At 48.8% G+C, this 21,543-nt stretch overlaps 1 protein-coding gene and 1 non-coding gene across 15 annotated transcripts in view; both read left to right on the top strand.

Moving 5' to 3' along the window:
• Positions 1-20,587, top strand: part of SIPA1L2 (signal induced proliferation associated 1 like 2) — a 238,114-nt gene extending 217,527 nt beyond the window's left edge. For 12 of the 14 annotated variants that reach the window (XM_027094090.1, XM_027094089.1, XM_027094088.1 and 9 more), the window contains 5 exons: positions 3,425-3,556; positions 13,952-14,005; positions 14,553-14,676; positions 15,603-15,684; positions 19,311-20,587. In XM_027094090.1, the coding sequence (XP_026949891.1) occupies positions 3,425-3,556; positions 13,952-14,005; positions 14,553-14,676; positions 15,603-15,684; positions 19,311-19,457 (539 nt within the window). In that variant the 3' untranslated portion in view covers positions 19,458-20,587. The remainder of the gene's footprint in view (positions 1-3,424; positions 3,557-13,951; positions 14,006-14,552; positions 14,677-15,602; positions 15,685-19,310) is intronic. The other 2 variants (XM_027094097.1, XM_027094098.1) reach the window with 2 other exon arrangements.
• Positions 174-246, top strand: TRNAE-CUC (transfer RNA glutamic acid (anticodon CUC)). Its single transcript has one exon. It is a non-coding gene; the product is annotated as a tRNA-Glu (tRNA).
• Positions 20,588-21,543: the final 956 nt, after the last annotated feature.

Genomic DNA, 21,543 nt, shown 5'->3' with positions numbered 1-21,543 from the left:
CCCGATTATACGATTTTCCAAGCATTGCAAAAATTTTAGGTGCTTTTTAAAAAAAAAATTTATTTTTTAATTTTTTTTTTTTTACAGTAGGTCCTTGTTGATTATTTATTTTAAATATAGCAGTGTGTACGGTGCTTTTCATTTTGATAATTCAGAGAGAAACTTAGGGGAATTCCCTGATGGTCCAGTGGTTAGGACTCTGCTCTCTCACTGCCGAGGGCCCAGGTTCCATCCCTGGTCAGGGAACTAAGGTCCCGCAAACTGCACGGTGCAGTCAAAAAAAACAATACAGAGAGGAACTTAGGCGGCTCCTACTTCATTTCAGGTGACACTCCCTGGGGCTGCCCTGGTGGCGCAGTGGTTCAGAGTCCGCCTGCCGATGCAGGGGACACGGGTTCGTGCCCCGGTCCGGGAAGATCCCACATGCCGCGGAGCGGCTGGGCCCGTGAGCCATGGCCGCTGAGCCTGCGCGTCCGGAGCCTGTGCTCCGCAGCGGGAGAGGCCACAACAGTGAGAGGCTCGCGTACCACAAAAAAAAAAAAATATATATATATATATATATATATATAGTGACACTCCTTGACACTGGTGTCGTCCTGCTTACTGAGCAACAATGCATTTGGACCTCAATCCGTGCTGTCTCGGAGCTCTCCTCCCGGAACTCCTCTTCCCCAGGCAGCTGCTGCTGGGCTATGTCTTGGTGACTGTCACCTCCTTGGACAGGCCTCCCTCCAACATGGCGCGGCTTGTATGATCGTGTTCATTTGTTTCTTCCCTCTCCCCGTGTCACTTGCCGTGTAAGCTCTGTGGGAGGGTGGCCTTGCCTGTCTTCCCCACTGCTCCACCCCATCCTTAGGCATACAGTAGGCATTTAACAAACACAGCGTAGATGGTGGAGTGGATAGTACTCCAAATAAACTCTTGAGGGAGGGAATCTTCTCCAATTTACTAAGCATCTTTGCCAGTTCTGTAGTGTCAAATAAACACGCAAGTCCCATTGACAACTCGGGGAGAGGAGTGACTGTTTACAGTAAAGAAGAAATATCCCTCCTTTTCCTTCCTGGTTCTCCATAGAAGTTGGAGGAGGTTAGAAGGATGCCCTGGGTTTGCCTCTGACTGTGACACACCCCTGCTCTGTGGGTCGCTAGGCCCACTCACTCCACATACACTCACTCTGGGCAGGAGCTTCCCGGCCACCAAACTTCAGGTTGGTCCCACACAGAGTGAGAGCTCCGATTTTTTTTTTTTTTTTTTTTTTGCGGTACATGGGCCTCTCACTGCTGTGGCCTCTCCCGTTGCGGAGCACAGGCTCCAGATGTGCAGGCTCAGCGGCCACGGCTCACGGGCCCAGCTGCTCTGTGGCACGTGGGATCCTCCCGGACCAGGGCACGAACCCGTGTTCCCTGCATCAGCAGGCAGACTCTCAACCCCTGCGCCACCAGGGAAGCCCGAGAGCTCCGATCTTTAACCCAAGATGGTCAGGGCTCCTTTGTCAGTCCCCCGTTGGGTGTTTGGGGAAGATGCTCTTTGAGCTCACGAACGCAGGAGGGACAGGAAGAGGGGACAAGGGGCTGTAGCCCAGCCCTCCTCTCTCGCTGCCTCCTCCCCTCTTGCCCTCTATTATTTTGCTGTCTGCCTTGACTCCTGTTAGAGCCAGTCAGGGCGTCGTCTGCTGGTGCTGGGGAGAAAGCAGACGGCGCACAGAATGCGTACCGGGTTTGATTTTGGGCGACACCAGAAGCTCAGGTGAAGGGTTATTTCTTTATAAAGGCAAAGAAAATCCTCAGGTTCACATTTCTTAGCGATACATGACCAAGAGACTGTACTTTCGGTAAAAATGTTCATTCAGCTGAACAATTTTTCACTCCATGCTGTTTTCCTCTCCAGTGAGGGAAGGAGAGGCAGGGGGTGAGGGACGTGCCCCATGCACACCGGCTTCCAGCTGGCCCGGGGCACCCTTCCCAGAGCTGCGACACGCACACCCCTATTCCTGACCAACTCAGCCGCAGGGAAATCAGTGGCAAAAGTAATTCCCACCTAGTCAAATAGTTTCTTTTCACTTGGTGCAGAAAACCTGCTTTAAGCAAAGCAGCTGATGTGTTTGAGAGACGGGAAGTGATTGAGGGTCCCTGGGCTTCCTGACCTTTCTCTCTGGGGCGGGGCGGGGGTGGTTGAACCTTAAATTCTGGGTGAAGACGGGACCTGGGCGGGGTCAGCCCAGCCTCTGCCCTTCGGTGCCTCCCTGGGTTCAGAGGGGTCCATCAGGAGAGAAGCAGACAAGGACAGAGGACATCACACATAGAACACGCTGGAGCACTTGGAGAGGGAGGGTGGTGGGAACGGCGTTGATAAAATACCCGTTACTGGTTTCCCTTCAAGATGGAGGGGGCGACGGTTCCACCTTTAAGCAGGTTAATGTTAAAAACAGAGTGGCTTCATCGTTAGCTCTAGCCGCTGTTAGACGTAGGCTAAGAGCTACATGTGGAAGGTGCTGGGAAACAGAGCATTAGGGTCCTTCAAGGCCAGATCACAGGCATCCTCTGTCCTGGTCCAGGTGCGAGCATTTCACAGTTTCCCCAAAGGATGTGGGCGCTAAAATTACAGGTGCACTTGGTTAATTACATCCCCTCCTTAATTGCGGGCTCAGACGGCCAGGTGGTCATTATTTTGATTGGTCTAATTAGTCAGATGTGTCCGCGAGCAGCTGCATACCACATTCTGGGCAGGGCCAGGAGAGGCACCTTAGAGAAGGTCCAGCCTTTGGGAAATTTGTCCACAGATGCATAATGAGTTCCTAACAACCAGTATGGCTAGTGACGAAAACGCTTCAAGTCCTGTGATGAGAGTTTAAAGAGAAGAAATGTAAAAGGTCTGTTTGCACAGAGAAAGGAAGACTAGCAAACATTCGGTGCCAGTTAGGGAGAGGGGTTTGGTTTAGCCAGTGATCGAGCTGCCTCATTAAGTCAAAAGTCATCCCACCACCATTTTTGTACGTAGCGAAATGTACAGAAGAGACCGCACCCAACCGTGTTTACAGTAGAGGCTTCAGCGCTCTTCCCACAGGGGGAGGTCACCCCAAGGGAAACAGGAAGAGATCCTGAGGGTGGTTGGACTGGGGTGGTGTCCTCGGGAGAAGCCCACCCGGGAGAAGCTCACCTCTGCTTTTCTGATTCGTGGGAAGGCTCAGTCCAGATCTTGCTCCCGGCCCCTGCCGGCTGGCGACCTCTCAGTGAGCCTGGAGGTCGCGGCTTTTTCACAACCCCCTCCTCTCGAGCGCTGTGTCTCTTGGGTGACTGCGGTGGGATGTCTGTTTCTTTACTGGGACAGGAGATCTTTTACAGAAAGCTCCCTGGGCCCCTCTGAGGGCCCGGCCGGTACCCGTGCTGTGTGATCTGACTGACACTCTGGTTTTGTTTCTGTCTAGATGAGTTCTGGTTCTCCGATGGGTCCTTATCAGATAAGTCCAAGTGCGCAGATCCCGGCCTGATGCCCCTCCCGGACACGGCCACGGGGTTAGATTGGTCCCACCTCGTGGATGCTGCCCGGGCGTTTGAAGGTAACGACTCACAGCCTCTGGGGCCGGGGCAGCAACACAGGGATCGTCCGGGTTAACGTCTGGATGCTCTGAGCATCTTCCAAGAGGAAAACCAGGGGATGGCTTGGGCTGAGCCTGAGGGCCTTTCCTTAGGGAGAACCAGGCACGCAGGGAAGTAGCACCGGGCAAAGGGCCCCAAACCTGCTTCCAGGTCAGGCGCCAGCTGTGACCTGGCAGGTGTCACTTGTCCTCTGACACCTGTGTTTTCTTACCTGGAATGTAGAGGTGGGGATCTAGGACACAGACTCTGTCTTTCCTCCCAGCGTGACGAGGTGAGACAGGAGGAGAAAGCCTTTCAGAGGTCCAAGCCACCCGGACAAGCACAGGCCTAGGCCTCTGGTGGCTTGGGGTCCCTGCAGACTCTGATGTGGCCTCCTTGACCCAGCGGGTCACCTGGCACGGGCCCCGGCTTCCTCCTCTAACCATGTGGTCAGGATGGCGTTGGGCTGGCTGATCTCTGGGGCCCTCTGGCTGTCACACTGCCCTCCACGATCTCTGGAGAATGTTTCTGTGAATTTAGGAGGGGAAGCTGCACCTTTTCTCCAGGCTGCAGGTAAAGGGGGCCACGGACAAGGGAGGTGCTTGCCTCCCAGGCACCCTCTGCACCTTACGCGTGGGTCCAGGGACCCCGGCGACCCGGATTCAGACTTTCTGCCATTTGTTGCTACATTCTCTCCATGACCACAGCCTCTGCACCTGGGTGACCTGTCTGAGACTCCCCTGTGTGTCTGCGTCTTCACTGCTGCCCCCCAGGGATGGCCACGGCCACCTGAGTGGCCCTTTTCTCTCCCTCTCCTTTGACTCACCTGCTCTGGTCATCGGTTCCCGTCACCTGTGACGTGCAGGCTTCAGGAAAGGGATTCGGATTCCTTTCCCAGGAGGGGCAGGCGCACTTTGCAGTCAGGCTGCTGCAGGCTGTGGAGGCCAGCTGCCCTGACTGCCTGTCTAGCGAGCTGCCCTGCTAGGCCGTTTCTCTCATCAGTTGGGATCAGTGCCTGGTCCTAGGCACCATTTGGGGGGGAGTCTAGGGGAGGGGTGAGTCGAAAGCTCCTCTCAAGCTAATTCAGGGACACGTTAATTCAGTACAGGGACGTTTAGCTCTGGTAGATGGGGGGCGGGGAAAGTGTTGGGAAGAAACTCCTGCAACAGGCACGGGCTGTTTCTGCTCCCTTACTAGACAGAGTACAACGGTTTGGGGTTTGCTGCTTTACAGTACTCGTCCCGTGTGGAAACTTGAGAATGCCCCCGTCTGCTTGGTAACGCAGCCTTCATTCCTCTCAACCAGAAGATGGTTAGGGTGCGTTATAACAGCCCTCCGAACACTGGCCCGACGTGACCGAGCCCCAGAGGGCATGAACACAGTCTCCCCTCTGTCCAGAGCGGCCCAGGCAAGACGGAGCAGCATTGTCTCTGGCCTGTTCCATGCACACTGTTGTCTTACTGCCCGAGGAGAGTGTAAGAACTTCCATTCCGTCTTCTCCGTTCCCCCACTGCGTAGATATTAGTGTAGTGCTTACCACACTGAATTCTGCATATTCACCTCTCTGTCTCTTCCTATTAGATGATGAGTTTCTCAAGGGAAGCCTGCTTCTTCAATTTGTCTTATCTCTATTGAGCAAGTGCAGATCAAGATTAACCGAATGAGGAGAGCTCGTACAAAGGAGCCAGTAGGTCCAGAATGCACAGGGCCCTGTGCACCCTTGGGCTATCTCAGCTCATAGCATAATTTGTAACCTCTGAGGTCCTTCTGCGTTTTGTGTCCATTTTTCTGATTTAAAACAACACATATCCCTTTGTCTCCACCCTCATTTGTGTCTTTGCCTGGCTCCCTTCCACCCCTTCCGAATAAAATCGCTGCTGTGAAGTGGAGTTTTTCAGGGAGCTGGGCTGCAGGTGGGAGGGCGAGAAAGCAAAGTGGTGCAGACAGCAGTGACTGAATTGTCCATCCTGGGGGGCTGTGGTTGTGATCGCAGCCCTACGGCTGGGCTGCTGGCCTTTGGACAAGTAATTTAGCTACACGCCTTGTGCCGACACTGAGTGTTGGACACCAGTCCTCTAAGGTACATGCTTGTGTTGGGTTTCAGCCTGCTTGTCTATGAAATGAATTCCTTTCCAGAGAACCTGGAAGGCTTCTCCCAGCCCTACCCTCCAGTTCTGCAGTTCCATTCTTCAGGGTATTTCTGAGCTGGAGTTAGAGGCTAGCTGGGAGTTGGCATCGTCAGACAAAGGAGGAAGAAGCACAGACATCCCAGCTAGCCAGTGCCTCAGGGGCAGGGGTACCCGAGTTCAACCGAAAGAATGTGGGATTCTGTTTGCAGGGGAGAGGATTTTGGTTACCTGACCTTTCTGAACTTTCCAATCAACATTTTATAGAAAATGTGGAAAGAGTTGAGGTCGTGTTTAAAAATTTCAGTTGTTTTCTGTTCTACTCCGTAGGGTAGCATGCCACCTTGAGACATTAGTCAGCTCAGGAAAATTCAAGAATCTGCAACTCCAGACCTTTGACTAATCAGATTCTTTTGTATCGGTGTCAGCTCCGCTGTGACACAAGTTGGTATGGTGGTGACCAGGCGTGATCCATCCCCTTAGCACTTTTTTAAAAAATTTATTTTATTGAAGTATAGTTGATATAGAATGTTGTGTTAATCTCTGCTGTACAGCAAAGTGATTCAGTTATACATATATACACGTTTTTCTATATTCTTCTCCATTATGGTTTATCACAGAATATCGAATATAGTTCTTTGTGCTGTACATTAGGACCTTGTTGTTTATCCATTCTATATATAATAGTTTGCATCTGCTAATCCCAAACTCCCTGTCCATCCCTCCTACCCCCGCCCCTTGACAACCACAAGTCTGTTCTCTCTGTCTGTCTGTTTCTGTTCCGTAGATATGTTCATTTGTGTCCTAGTTTATTTTTGTTTTTGTTTTTGTTTTTTTGCGGTACGCGGGCCTCTCACTGCCGTGGCCTCTCCCGCCGCGGAGCACAGGTTCCGGACGTGCAGGCCCAGTGGCATCGGCCCACGGGCCCAGCCACTCCGCGGCACGCGGGATCCCCCCGGACCGGGGCACGAACCCGCGTCCCCCGCACCGGCAGGCAGACCCCCAACCACTGCACCACCGGGGAAGAAGCCCTGTGTCCTATTTTAGATTCAACATATAAGTTATATGATACACTATTTGTCCTTCTCTGTCTGTCTTACTCCACTGAGTATGATAATCTCTACTTGCATCCATGTTGCTGCAAATGGCATTATTTCATTCTTTTTTATGGCTGAGTACTATTCCATTGTATATATGTACCACATCTTCTTTATCCATTCATCTGTCGGTGGACATTTAGGTTGCTTCCATCTTGGCTATTGTGAATAGTACTGCTCTGTGAGCATAGACATCCCCTTAGCACTTTAAAGAGAAAGGTCTTCACCCAGATGACCCAGTTGCCCTGCCTGTGACATTGATGTTTTTGTACCAATTCTCAAAGCCATTTCTGAGCTAGACTCAACATCATGAAGAAAAGATAGTCCAGAAAATCCCCATGTGCCTGTTAAATCATTACAAACTAATAAAGGCAGTTCAAGATGCCTTATTGAGCTCAGGGCCCTCTGGAAGAAGGCTGTGCCCATACTTTGACATGAGTAGTTAGCACATTTGAAAACAGGCTTTTAAAAAGTGGAATGTGTCTGCCTATTTGATTGCGATATCACATATAAGTGATATCACTTAATTAGAATAAGTTATAGTAGATGAAGTCATTAACAGTTGTCATATCGATTTCCCTAAAAGGGTATATATATATATATATATATATATATAAAATAGAATTAGGACCTATTTCTAATAAAAATTAAGATTTGAGAGATACCTTCAAAGCTTAACAAAGAATATCTACTTTATTCCAAATAGTTGCATAATACTTTTTTTTTAATTGAAGTATAATTGATAGTTGATTTACAATGTTGTGTTAGGTTTAGGTATACAGCAAAGTGATCCAGTTACGTGTGTATAGAGATAGATAGGTAGATAGATAGATAGATTCTTTTTCAGATTCCTTTCCCTTATAGATTATTACAAGATATATAGTTACATAATACTATACCAAATAGTTACATAATACTTAATGGAAAAAAATGTTTTTAATGTTTTAAGTAGATCCCTTAAGTACAGAAACTAAACAAGGGTATCCTTTGAGACCGTGTTCTCTGATTTCGTATTGGAATCCTTGACATTTAAACAAGCAATGAAAAGAAAAAGGGAATAAATTTTGGAAGTAAAGAAATATTTATAGATATGATTCTATATCTAGGAAATATTTTAAAAATCAAAAAGAGATTACTAGAGATTATAAAAGAGTAGGTAAGGGCTTCCCTGGTGGCGCAGTGGTTGAGAGTCCGCCTGCCGATGCAGGGGACACGGGTTCGTGCCCCAGTCCGGGAAGATCCCACGTGCCGCGGAGCAGCTGGGTCCGTGAGCCATGGCCGCTGAGCCTGCACGTCCGGAGCCTGTGCTCCGCAATGGGAGAGGCCACAACAGTGAGAGGTCCGCGTACCGCAAAAAAAAAAAAAAATAGTAGGTAAGATATTTTAAAATATATTTCATATTTTTATAAGCCTCATTTCAAAGCATTGTTAATTTTTTCAGTTATCTATTTCTGTATAACAAACCACCCAGAAATTTATGGCTGAAGACAGCAATGGTTTGTTATGTCTGATGATTCCATGGGTTGGCTAGGCTCAGCTGAGTGATTCCTCTGCCTCCTATGGTTTCAGCTGAGGCCACACATGTGGGTATATTCAGCTGGAGCTCAACTGGGTCTGGAGCCTTAAGGGACTCCACTCATGTGTCTGTACCTGGAACAGCTGGGCTCTAGCTGGACCCTTGTCTCCAGCGGGTAATTATACTTCTTCACATGTGGCTTAAGGAATCAGGAGACCATAAGCAGGAGATACACGGTATATCAAGACCCAGAACATTATATTCACCACGTGCTATTGGGCAGAGAAAGTCCCAAGGCCAGCCCAAATCCCAGGATGGAAGTAGGCTCTTCCTTCTGGTACGAGGGGTGGCATGTGCGCACAGCCAGCTTTGCAGACAGCCTTCCACTTAGCAGTCATAAAGAACACCTTAGGTACGGCAGCAAGATCAAATTATAAATTCCTTGGGAGTTAGCCGTCATTAGAATTATAATGAGAGAAAAGCCCTGGATACTTTGATACCTGAAAAGTCGTAATATATGAAAGGACAGGAATGGATAGAAAGCACATGGGAAAGAGGAGAGCCCTTCCTGAGTTAATTCACAGACTTCGTACCATTTCAGTTCACATATCTAAAGGATATTTGCTTCCATTTGGAAAACAGATGAACAGTGGTCAACAAAAAAGTTTATTATAAATCAATAGCAATACAGCAGCATGACAACGATTCAGAAGATAGAAATGAGTCCTTTTGAAGGGAAAAAAAAGAGCCTAGGCTGAAATCTGCGTATATTTAAGAGTGAAATGGGAGTGGAATTTATGTACTCCATTTGGATTGAGGAATTAGAAAAGTCAATTCTAGAAAAAGTAAAGACAGAAAGATTAATGTTTTGGAAGCACGCCAGTGCCGTAATTATGGAGTAATGAGAGAACATACAAAACGTCATATGACCAGATAAAAGTCTTTAAATATTTAGATCTTTTATGAACCTGGACGAGAACATTAACATAAAAGGGGAAGTAGGGGAACATGGGAAAGATTTGTAATAAATGTGATGGATGAAACCGGAGTATCTCCAGTGAATGAAGGAACATGACCCCCCAGAAATGCCAAACGCCCGATAAGCAAGCGGTCAAGTCCTGTGTCGCACAGTCCAAAAGGTGGATCATACAGTAGATAAGGACTTGAAAAGTGTTCGACCACACATGGAAATGCAAACAGTAACGAGGTGCCAGCTCACATCTCTTGAGTATGAAAAACGATGCGGCAGCTCTGGAGAGCTATGAAGAATGCTCACAGCTGGTGTCGTTATAAAGATTATAAACTGATCCATCTTTGCGTTCAGGCGATATGACAGTACGTAACTAGAGCCAGAAGATGTACCCCACCCCCTTTGACCAGCAATCTCATTCCTGAGAATTTGCTTGCTGCCAGTCATTGAAAAGAATAGAAAAGCTTCCAACAGAGAAATGCTATGCAGCATTGTTCAAAATTAATTAGTAAGTGAATAGATAGGTCATGCAGCTCTACCAAAAACCAGTGTCTAAACATTGAGAACTCCTTCACACGCTTGGGAGAGAGAAGGTGACTCAAGTGCCAAGTGCGATTCCCACCACAGCCCGCGCCCCTCACTGCCCTCTCCTGTGACGGGTTGGAAAACTGGCCGAGTCCCAGTTCTGGCTTGTCGTCACGTGGGCAGTTGTTATGTTTAGGGGGGAAGGGTGAGATGTGATCTTCGGCCCATCAGAACTCCTACACAACACCTGTCATCAATGTTAGGCACTGAGACCATCATCTGTCACTTCCCTTATGACATAAAATAATGTGAAGTATAGAGGGACCGAATGACAGAGAGCGGTCCCATGCCCCCAGTATGGTCAAGTGAACAAACCCAACTAGCAAAGCGAGCTGTGGGGCGGACAGTGAAGCCGGGGAAGGGAAGAGTGGAGTGTCTTGAAAAGTTCTAGGATTTAAAGTGGTTCTCTTATCAAAATATCAGAGGTTGCCAGTTGGTCTGTTCTCCGGCATTTGTTGAGTGGATGATGTTGTCTTAAGTGGAAACAGGTGTCAAAGGCAACGTTATAAACTGGTGATTGGAGGCTCTCTGCGTGTCAGCATCCTGCATGCCTCCCCACAGGCCTTTCCTCCCCTCGGGATTTCAGCTCTTTCCCACTGGTGGTAACTGTTGCAAGTGGATGTGTGTGCTCGTGACACGTGCAGAATTAACTCATTTGTCAGGCACTGCCATGGGAATGAAATATTCCACATAAGTGCATTTTCTGAAAAAATGGAAGTTTACACTGCCCTTGGTTTCTTAAACAGAGCTCAGTAAGCTTACATGTTTATGGTGAGAACTTTTTCGGTTCTGAAGCTTCAGCTTAAATTTGATGAAGTTGTTAGTTACTGTTACTTAATCACTGCGTGCATATAAGCATAAACAAAATGGGACATACGGTAAGACTCCTCAGGTTTAAAAAAACAGGAAAGAAAAGAAACACGACAGCTACTTAGATGAAAAATGCACCGTTAATTTACTATAGTAAATTGACTTAAATTCTCTCAAAAGTAGGAGAATTGTTGCGGACCAGACAACAGTACTTGTATCTTAAAGAATAAATCCAGAGCTTTTCTTTGTTCGTTACTCAGATTCTAGACCATCACCTTGCGTCGTTCATCAGTAGGCTGCAAAAGGCTAAACCAAGGTACTTTATGTTTAAAAATGTTTTTTTTCCTGGCGGTCAGCTAAATAAGCTACAATTGGATAAGCCCAGCTGTCAGAAACAGAACCTGTGATTTTCTACCTGTAGCTAGAGAGCTCCAGCTTTTCTGTAATTTGTAGCTGTAGCAAAGACATATTAGAACAGCCTCATTTGTGGAAATGGGTTTAGTTTAACTTAGCCTCACACCCGCGTGTCTCGTGTGGTATACATCGGGCATACATTCTCCTGTTCCACACCCTCGGCAGACATGGCTAGTTGATCAGAGCACCCGTCCCTCCCGATTCAGGCCTGGACTTACGGGTCTCTGACATTGCTCCACGCAGCTTGCCTGGAGTCGAAGGGGTTATTTGCAGGCCACTGTTGTGCCCTGTCAGCTCTAGATTGATACGGAATAGTCTGCTGACTGTTCACCCTCTTGTTTAGCACTAAATGCACTAAAATAAGAAGCCGACAGTAAACAGCAAGGTCCTGCTGTGTAGCACAGGGAACTATATTCAACGTCCTGTAATCAGCCATAATGGAAAAGAATATGTATATAAAACTGAATCACTCTGGTACACAGCACTGTACATCAACTATACTAATCAAAAAAATAAATTTTAAAAAAGAAACGGACGTTGAAATCAGGTTTGTTGAAGATTCTTTCAAGGGAAGGATTGTTTCACGTGTGAGCCATGCCCTTATGGCCCCCCTTAGCCAGACTGGCTTGCACGGGAAAGAACAGAAAGGGAAAAACCAAGCAGTGTGGGTGACTGGAAGCTGTGCTCACCAGTTACATGGAGTTCATACTCCGAGCCTCCCTTTTCTTACAGTTTTGTCTGTGCCTTTCGGTTCCATGTCAGTGATCACTTTGGTTACTGAATATTTATCATTACAGAAATAAGCTGTGGAGGAAGAAAGCGCCCACTGGAAACTTGTCACTAAGATTAGCTCCTTGACAAAGGAGTCTAGTGTCTGTACTTAATCAAGTAGCTTTCTGGTTGCATTTCAACCTCCCAGGCTTTTCAGATTCCAAGTGAAATCCTCTTTGTGGAATTACATTGTTGGCAAAACTATTTCTGGCTTCTTGCCTCCTGACCTGTGGGACCTTGTTTCTCCCCAAAGAATGTTTGAATGGCTGCCAGTAGCCAGTTCTGTTTCTTCAAATATGTGGGTACTTTGTCAATTAAGGTAAAAATAGATGAAGCGAGCTAAGACGTTTTCATTGAGATATTTAGACTTGACCATCAGAACCAAGTATATAAGGAAAGATACAAGCTAACCAGGTTATTACCGGGTTGCATAAAATGTGGACGAGTCAATGAGACTCTTTTAAAAAGTGAGAAGAATAAGTTCTTTTCTTTCACTCCTTTTGGTCCGTAGTTAAATTCACTGTGGAATAAAAAATGCCTCTGCTGTTGATTTTTTTTTTTAACTGGGAAGCATTCCCTGCTTTGGGGCCGTCACAGAACAGAGGGTTATCTTGGACACTCCGGTAGACCAGACCCTCTACCCCTCCCCAGGGCCACTCACCCCCGGCCTGTGTGCCCCGTCCTTCCTGCCCACCTCTGCTGGTCACTTGCCATCAGGTGTAAAAGTAGGCAGTGCCCGAGTTATGCTGTTCATCTTAATTAAATTACAAATTATTTCCTCAGATGCAAAACCCCTACTAGTCTGTACCAAGTTGGGAGCTTGGTTGTCTCTCAGGAATGTATAGTTACGGAAGGTCTCTCATCCTGTAGAAGGTGCGAAGCGTGGAGAAGGGCCCCTTTAAGCTTTACAGGAATGTCGGTTGAGGACACCTGCGTACCTGTCACGGGTGCTGAGGTGTCACGACAGAGGAAAGGGACACGTGGCTGGGGAGCCTGCTGTGCGATCGATCAGGCGGGGTGCTCAGCACAGCTCTGAGAGGGCCCGGACTCTGTGGGTGCCCCCGGCCCCTCCGCCATCCTCTCTGATTAACGGGATGTGCGTGACCCTCCAGAATCCAGACGAGCAGGTAGCCTCATTAGGAGAGGCGTCCAGCAGCCAGCGGGAGACAGAGGGGGATAAATTAAGATCAGAGCACCCCTGACACGGCCCCCGGTGCGATTTCCCAGCCATTAATCAAACCACGTGAAAAAGCCACTGCAGCACTAACGCACCTGCCGTATCCCTCGGATCCCAAGTGTGGCTGCGCTCGGGTACCAGGGGGCGGGGGGTGGGTGGTGGATGACTAGATGTGTCCCTGGTTCTCCCCTGTACCTTTTGCTTGAAAGCAGGATTTCTCTGCATGCCATTCAGCATTTCTGGGCCAGCGTTCTTGTGTCAGAGCTCAGCGTCCAGAGCTGGGCCAGTCTGGTTCCCGTTCTGAAGAACATCACATTCCCTTTCCTGCCTAGCTCTTGAGACATTGGATGTGAAGTCACTGGTGCCGGGAACAGAAATGGCCCCGTGCTAAGGAGGGCTAGTCGAGCCGATCGTTGCTCTTGCTGCTGTAAACACTGCAGATCTTCCTCTAAGGGTTTTAGTGAGAATATGCAGCTAATCTCTCTCACCACCACTATCTTTACCTTCAGGGAGCTGGTCATTTAAGCAAACCCCAAATGGTCACGCCTTCCTGCAGCTGGATTGGCACGTGTGTGGCACGCCACTTACCATTGTTGTGTCACGACAGCCGTGCATCCGGCCAGGACCAGGACACGTGAGACGTACCATCTCTCCACACTCTTTGGCGATGCATAATACTATACTGTCTCTCGGGGCAGTTCCTGGCTTGGTACAACACATGCACACAGGCAGATGTGTACACACACTTACATGCAGATGTGCACACTGGTACACGTGTACACACGTGCCCCTCACACACACACACACACACAGCTGTATTTCCATCACCTGAGCCTGATGTGGGCCCCCAGAGGCTCTCAAGTGAAGAGAGATATCACTGTTCAAAAGAAAATTCTAAATCTTATTTCAGGTCTTGACTCAGATGAAGAACTTGGGCTACTCTGTCACCACACGTCCTATCTAGGTGATTGTCTGGGGCTGTTCGTGGGGTCTCCATCCTCCGTAACCTTTTCTTTCTGTTTCATTGTCTGCACGTCTGCATGGTTATGGAAGCACGGAGGGTCGGGGACGCACAGGGTGACGTGTCCGGGCCACTGTGTCTCAAGGAAGCTCTCCGGCTTCGGGGAGAGCTTGAGGAGAGGTCCCTCTCCTTGGTTCTGTGAATCAGTCATGTCGTCCCCCGACGCCGTTCTTTCACGCCCAGCCAGCAGCTTGGGCATTTCTTGGGATGTGGACAGAAGAAAGACTGGCTCTAGCCAATCCAGTGTCTGCTCCTTGCTCCCCCGGCTGTGATGTGAGTGTGCTGTGCAGCCCAGAAGGACGGCCGGTCTGAATGCTTTCCGACTGTCAGCAGCTTGCCTGAGCTTGTTCTTCTTTGTTTTGTTTCACACAGGGCAGTAACTGACTGGGGGGAGGGGAAGGTTTTATTTAGCAACTATTCATTTCCACGAAGAAACGGTGCCTGGCGGCTATTACTAATGCTTCTTTCTGTGTGTGTCTCCCATCCCCAGACCAGAGAGTGGCGTCCTTCTGCACCCTGACAGATATGCACCCCGAGCAGGACCTGGAAGGGGCCCAGGAGCTGCCTTTATGTGTCGATCCTGGCAGTGGCAAAGATTTCATGGACGCCGCTGGGTATGTGGCTCCTGTGGGCCGCCTCCCTCCCGTGTCCCAGGCCCCAGTTGTTAACAGGGATTCAGCTCAGCCCCGGCCACAGCCAGGAAACCATTTCCACCTGCCTTCCCCAGCCCTTCAGGACCCAGAGAAGGGACCGAGCGGGCGCTGCCGGGTGGATGGAGCTTGGCAGCATAACTGCTGTGCTCCGCGGGAGGGTCCTGCCAAGACGTGTGGTCAGTGCCCTTGGCGGTGAGGCTCTCGGGCCGGGTGGGAGGGTGTGACGCCCGGTCAGCATCTGCTGCCTGATCACTGCAGCGGCATCAGACGGGGGTACCTCGCTGACCGTCCTCCACCTGCCAAGGGCACGGTCCCGCCCCCAGCCCCGGTCCCGCCCCCAGCCCCACGACTCCCACTGAGGGGTGCCGAGAGCTAGCCGTCTCTACCCCTGTGTTCTCGGCGTGCTCGTCACCCACAGAGCGTATGTTCTTTCAGTGTCTCCCACGCCTAATTCCAACTTCTCTGTCAACTCGAGTTATCAACAACTTGCATGTTCATCTTGGTGGTGAGCCTCTTGATACTTCCTTAACAGAGAAAGGCAGATTTGGGGAAACTGAGTCTATATTTGGTTCTCAGGACTTCGTTCTGGTCTGCCTAATCTCAGCTGCTAACTGCATTTCGATCACCCATCTTTTGCTTTCTTACCAATGTGTATGCCTGTAGAGATTCTGAATCCCCTTTTAAATCAAAAGCGACCCAGGAGGGATTTTTCCACCAAAGCAGCAGTGCGTTCACTTTCGACATCTGACATAATCTTATTTATTTCCTTGCGGGGCTCTAAGCGCACCATAGAATGTTTTACGTGAAAACTTTACCAACGAATACTCTCGACTGCGGTGTCGACCTCAGCGCGCTTGAGTCTTTCTAAGTCTTTCCTTCCTTGCTAGAGGGCGGCCTCCATCCACACTGACCGGGAAAGTGAACCAGCTAGAGCTGATTCTTCGGCAGCTGCAGACCGACCTTCGGAAGGTAAAGCAATCGATTGGAAGCCCGTGCTCCGAACTCTTTCTCTCACACAATCAACCATTTTTAACTATTAGGAATAATTAAAAAAAAAAAAAAGACACTCAAGAAAGATAACTGCCCTAGTCAAAACCCAACAGTAAATGGAAACGGAGACTCCTGAGGTCTGATTCCATCTTCCTGCCCACAGCTACTGTATTTCATTGTAGGGGACACAAGGTCCTGTAGATTGGACTGAATGAGGTTGAGCCCTGGATGGCCAGTCTTCAGGATGAGGCAGAAATGCAGCAGGCGAGCGTTTTTCAGTTCAGTGAGTTTCAGTTGCACCAACATTTATGAGCTGACCTAAGAAGAGTTAGTAGCTGTCAGGAAGCCTGGTCTCCCCAAGCTGCCTCCTCCTACTGAGTCAGCATCCGCTCTGCCCATCACCCTGTGCGAGCTTGGTCCTCAAAAGATGTGAAGTCATTCATTCCACGGACATTTGCTGAGCTCTTTCTGGATCATCAGCACCGTGTTATCAGTAGCCGCTTTGCTATCCGGGGAAATGGAATGGAGTGCTGTAGCTGGAGGGTGATGGTGAGGCCGGGAGGGGCCGTGGGGAGGGTTTTGTTGGTGGAAGAAGGGAGAGGTGACAGCTGGCATGAACGCTGGTGGAGATGATCCATTTGGGAGGGAAATAATGTCCTGAGCCTAACAAGGAGGAAGCTGGCCTGGATGGGAGTAAGGACCGTCCACACATAGTTACCAGAGCAGAGTGTGTGTGCGTGTCTGTGTGTGTGTGTCCGTGTGCATGCGTGCACACAAGCATTCATACACGAGTGCAGGCCTACCTCAGAGATATTGCAGGTTTGGTTCCAGACCCCTGCAATAAAGTGAATATCACAATACATTGGATCGCATGAATATTTGGGGCATATAAAAATTATGTTTGTGGTATACTGTTGTCTGTTATGTGTGCAATAACATTATGTCTATAAGAACAATGCACATACCTTAATTAAAAAATACTTTTTATGCTAAACAATGCCAAAACAATTACAGCACGTTGAAGATCACAGATCGCCATAACAAATGTAATAATAATGAAAAAGTCTGGGGTATTGGGAGAATTACCAAGCGTGACACAGAAACATGAAGTGAGCAGATGCAGTGGGCAAAATGGCGCCGACGGACTTGCTCGGTGCAGGGTTGCCACAAACTTTCAATTTGTAAAACACTGGTATCTGCAAAGCAAGGTATGGCTGCAGTCCAAACAGACACAGGTTGGCAAAGTTCCCCTCTGGTTGTTTCTTTATTCCAGAGCTGAGGGTGAGCGATGGGAAGGAGGGTGAGAGATTTAGGGATGGAGGGTAAGGTGTAGAGTGGAGGATAATTGGACCAGATGTATTTGGTAAGACTGCGGCATAAGTTAGGTATTTTCCTCCAGTATGGGTGACCAGCTGTCTCAGCTTGCTTGGCATGAAGGGTTTCCCAGGACACAGAACTTTCAAAGCTGGCACTAAGCACATCCCAGACCAGCTGGACCAGCTGGTCACCCTGTCTCCAGATGTAGGTGTAGAAAAGTTAGAGGGTTGAACTTAACCAATATTCGATTTCAGACAAGAAATTAAGACCAGCAGCGATAGACAAGGACCATTCAGTGTGTATAGGATGTGATTAAACTGAGGGACTCGGAGTCTAAGGTGGGTGAGAAGGAATAATGTCACCACAGGGGTGTCAGTGGACGCTGACAATAAGGTAAGATTGGTAGATTAGATCATTTTTGGAGGGGTGGATACTGGAGAAATTATTTTAGAAAGACAGGAGGTGGTGGTCAGGCAGTGGGAACTTGAAGCATTTAGGAAGATATGCGGTTGTCAGTAATAGCTTCAAGGTACAGGAAATGGCCCCAGGAGGGGGGGTGAGGAGGGCAGTCTCCGAGGTCACAAAGAGACTGAATCAGGTGGAACATCTACGGCGTCTTAAGATCATCAATAAGCGTGAGGGATGGAGGAGGAAAGACGAAAGGTGAACCACATTCTAGAATCTTCCATGATGGGAGGGAGTGGAGATATAGTCAACCGTGGCAAAGAGCAGGGGTGGCAGATCTTACAGCCCGTGTCAGGCTTCTCACGGGAGCTGGGATTTTAGGGGAGAGCAGTTACCTGCACCGGGCAGCCAGGGCGAGGTGTTGACCTGGCAGCCTCCAGGCCCTGTGCTCTTCAGAACAAGCCCTTGTCCCCAGGAGAGAGTCAAGACTCATGTCTAGCTGAAGATAAAGGGAATATCCAGGGAAAAGCTTGAGAGTTTAGCAGGTTTCAGTGACACAGGGTGCATTCCATGGGTGGAGTTAAAGGGTCAAGGGGTCAGGAGAGGTGGGCAGCTGAGCCGCAGCAGGGCCCTGGGGATGTCTGAGCCGTGTTGGGAATGAGAGCCCTGGGGCCTGGGGCGGCCAGGAGCTTGAACCTCTTATGACTGAGGGAAGTGGGCTGACTCAGCAATGAGTTCTAACACCAGCCTCCACTTGGGACCACTGTCTTTGGTCGAGAGGTGAGAAGGGACAGGAAATAGCAGCAAAGCTCGTGGGCAGGGCCAGACATGCCTAGGGGGCCAGTCTCCTGAAGAGTCTTAGCCCCCGGCTCACCCGCACGGCCGTGGGCACAGGGCTGCAGGTGCATCTGTGGAGTTAGCCATCAAGTCGTCTTCCACTGCCACTGTGATAGCCCCCCTCTCTCTGTCTGGGGCAAGACATCCCTTTCAGCGTCTGGGAGCTCAAACTTGTGTTGTACGTTTTCTGTTACTGTCTATTGGAAACTCCAGGTCTGATTCTTATGAAAAATCTTTTTTTTTTTCTTAATACTATTTATTTTCAGCTGTGTTGGGTCTTCATTGCTGAGTGCGGGCTTTTTCTAGTTGCGGCGAGCGGGGGCTACTCTTCGTTGTGGAGCACGGGCTCTAGGCACGTGGGCTTCAGTAGTTGTGGCACGTGGGCTCAGTAGTTGTGGCTCGCGGGCTCTAGAGCGCAGGCTCAGTAGTTGTGGCGCACGGGCTTAGTTGCTCCGAGGCATGAGGGATCTTCCCGGACCAGGGCTCGAACCCGTGTACCCTGCGTTGGCAGGTGGATTCTTAATCACTGCGCCACCAGGGAAGCCCCTGAAACATCTTGATAATTTGTACATAGTTTTTAGTGGCACCCTTTGAAGGTCATTAGGGAAATACACTGTCCCAGGAAAGCTTTAAGATGAGATGAGCTCATGATAAACAAGCCCAGCATCAGCAGCTATGCTGATTCCGACTTGTGCACCCGGGAAGCTCTGCCCTCCTGTCCAAGGCTGTACCTTTTCCCAGGCCCCCTTTTTCAGAGAGAGGATAGTATAGACTGTGGTTAATCACCTTCCCGTATAACAGCTGTCTCGCTTCCTGCTGGGAGCAAAGTGGGATGAAAGGAAAGAATATTCTGAGTTACTCGTCCCCACCCCCCTGTTTTTGGCAGAAACTAGAGCGGGCAATCAGATTCCCTCTCGCCTCAAGAAATAAATAAGTAAATCAGTAAAAAAAAAAAAAAAAAAGGGTAGAAGCGGTCGGACCGCAGCTGGGAGGAGAGAGCGTGTCCGGCAGATGCATGACCATCTGTTTCCACCCCCTTCCCCCAGGAAAAGCAGGACAAGGCCGTGCTGCAGGCCGAGGTGCAGCATCTGAGGCAGGACAACCTGCGGCTTCAGGAGGAGTCGCAGACGGCCACGGCCCAGCTGCGGAAGTTCACGGAGTGGTTCTTCAACACCATCGACAAAAAGCCGTAACCTGAGCGCCGCCCAACCGGGGGCCCCGGGGAAGCCCGGGGTCCCTTCACAGTCGCCAACATGTGGTTTCTCGCTGTGCTTCCAGCCCACCGTAGCTGTGCTTGCTGTCCCACTCTGTCTAGCACCACGCCCCCAGCAGCACAGGGAGCCGCCGTGTGACCGCGGAGAGCAACGCTCGTGAAGATGAATGTAACGCTGGTGTCGAGATGAATGTAAACTCTGGTGTCAGTGTGGCCCTCTGAGGCTCTGCTGAAACGGAGCTCTGCGTGGGCTTCCCTCCTGAGGGACGAGGGTTGGGTTTTATGTCCTATATATCAGGTGACTTGGTAGAGATATTAAAACAATTGACCATAGCTTGGGCTTTAGAATTGTAAAATAAACATGAGAACAAATAATCAGACATATACTTTAATGTTAAAGGTGCTCTATTTTTTTGGATGTACAGTAGTTTTTATTTCTACAGCCACATTATCATAGCAATAAGAAAGAGGCAGGGGAAATAGTTGGAAAAGCCGTGTCGGGAGGGGGACAGAAAAAGCACTGATGTGTCTAACACGACTTCAAATGCAGTTCCTTTAGAGACTTATTTATTTGCAGGAGCAAACGGTGCCTGAATATTAACAGTGTTCTGATTAAAAAAAAAGAAAAGAAAAGATACATATGCCTTGTAAATGGCTCACTGAGTAGTTACTTCAACTCTTAGTTCACTTTTGTATAGTTAATGCTCTGTTGGAAAAAAAGAGTCAACCTGCTTACTTACGAGAGCTCCCCTGTGTGCCATGAGCCAGCAGAATCGCTTGTACGATGCCAAATTTGTTTTATCTTTGTACAGAAGCTTTGATGAAGTGTCTTGTATTTAACACCCTTATTTAAGCTTATTTAACCTTAAATTGTTAATTTTATAAACGTTGGTTTCACCTGCACTACTCTGGAGGGCGGTGTAGGTAGCAGCGGGCTCAGCAAAGGCTGAGCTTGCCCAAGCAGAGTGAGGAGTGGGGCAGGACCTTCCTTCTAACAACTGGATGCTGCTAGTAACAAGTTGTTTGTATTGCTTTACCATTTTTAACTGTTCTATTTGAGATGAACGTACATTTTGCTTTTTTAATAAATGTTTAAAAGAGTCCACACAAGGAACAGTGTTGTCAGGTGAATGTAGACTTCGGGGTTCTCATATGTCCACCATCTGAGTGTATGAGTATTTATTCCTGGTAATTTAGGACCTTAATCTGTACTGAGTACTACTGAGCCTTCTTACAGAATCCCAACCTGATTTAAAGTAAAAAGTTACTAGTACTGACTAACGGCTGCCACGTGCCAGACACTGTCCTCTGCACTTCTCATAGATCTCATTGAATCCTAACAGTATCCTTACTAGGTGGGTGCCGGGATTCCCATTTTACAGCTCAGTAAACTGAGGCTAAAGTCAAGTGATTTACCCAAGATTGCCTTTCATTTTGATTTTTTTAAAAATTTTTAATTCAGCAAAGCATTTGGTCTTGCTTACAAGAAAATAAATGCAATAAAGTAATAGGGATTTGAAAAATAATCAGGAAGGAGTAAACTGCAAACTTGAATCAAAGGTGAGACAGAAAGAAGACAGAACGTGAGCCAGAGTGGGAAGGGAACCACAGTAATCACGGTACAAAGTTCTCCACCTTCCGAGAACAGAAACCGTATCAAGAATTTGGAGGAAGCAGAGCGATTCCTAGAATTTACCTTTCAGAGGGATTTCTCACGTGGGCGTGAGAAATGAGCGGCGTATTGAAAACTAAACGGTCCTGCAGCAGATAGAGCGGGAGGCTTCATAAGGCCGTTTCCTGAAGCCACCCCTGCAGAAGATACAGGCGCACCTCCAGGACACGTCCAGGGACTGTGGGTTCTCAGGAAGCCAGGGCTTCGTGGGCCAGGTAGGCATCTTCCTCCCTCCTCGCTCTCCCTCTCACCGTGAACCAGGCACTTGCCAGGAGTGGAAGAGCCATCAGTGATCAAGACCAGCTGGGCCCTGTCTTCACAGGGCATACAGTCTAATAAGGGGAGACAGGCGTCCGATTATTTGAAACTCAAAGAAATAAACAGTGCCTGGGAT

This window comes from Aethalodelphis obliquidens, unplaced genomic scaffold (assembly GCF_003676395.1).
Source record: "Aethalodelphis obliquidens isolate GAN/ISIS:26980383/991018 unplaced genomic scaffold, ASM367639v1 scaffold87, whole genome shotgun sequence".
Taxonomy (NCBI): Eukaryota; Metazoa; Chordata; class Mammalia; order Artiodactyla; family Delphinidae; genus Aethalodelphis; species Aethalodelphis obliquidens.
The sequence above is the reverse complement of the archived record's forward strand: the minus strand, read 5'-3'. Positions and strand labels throughout refer to the sequence as shown.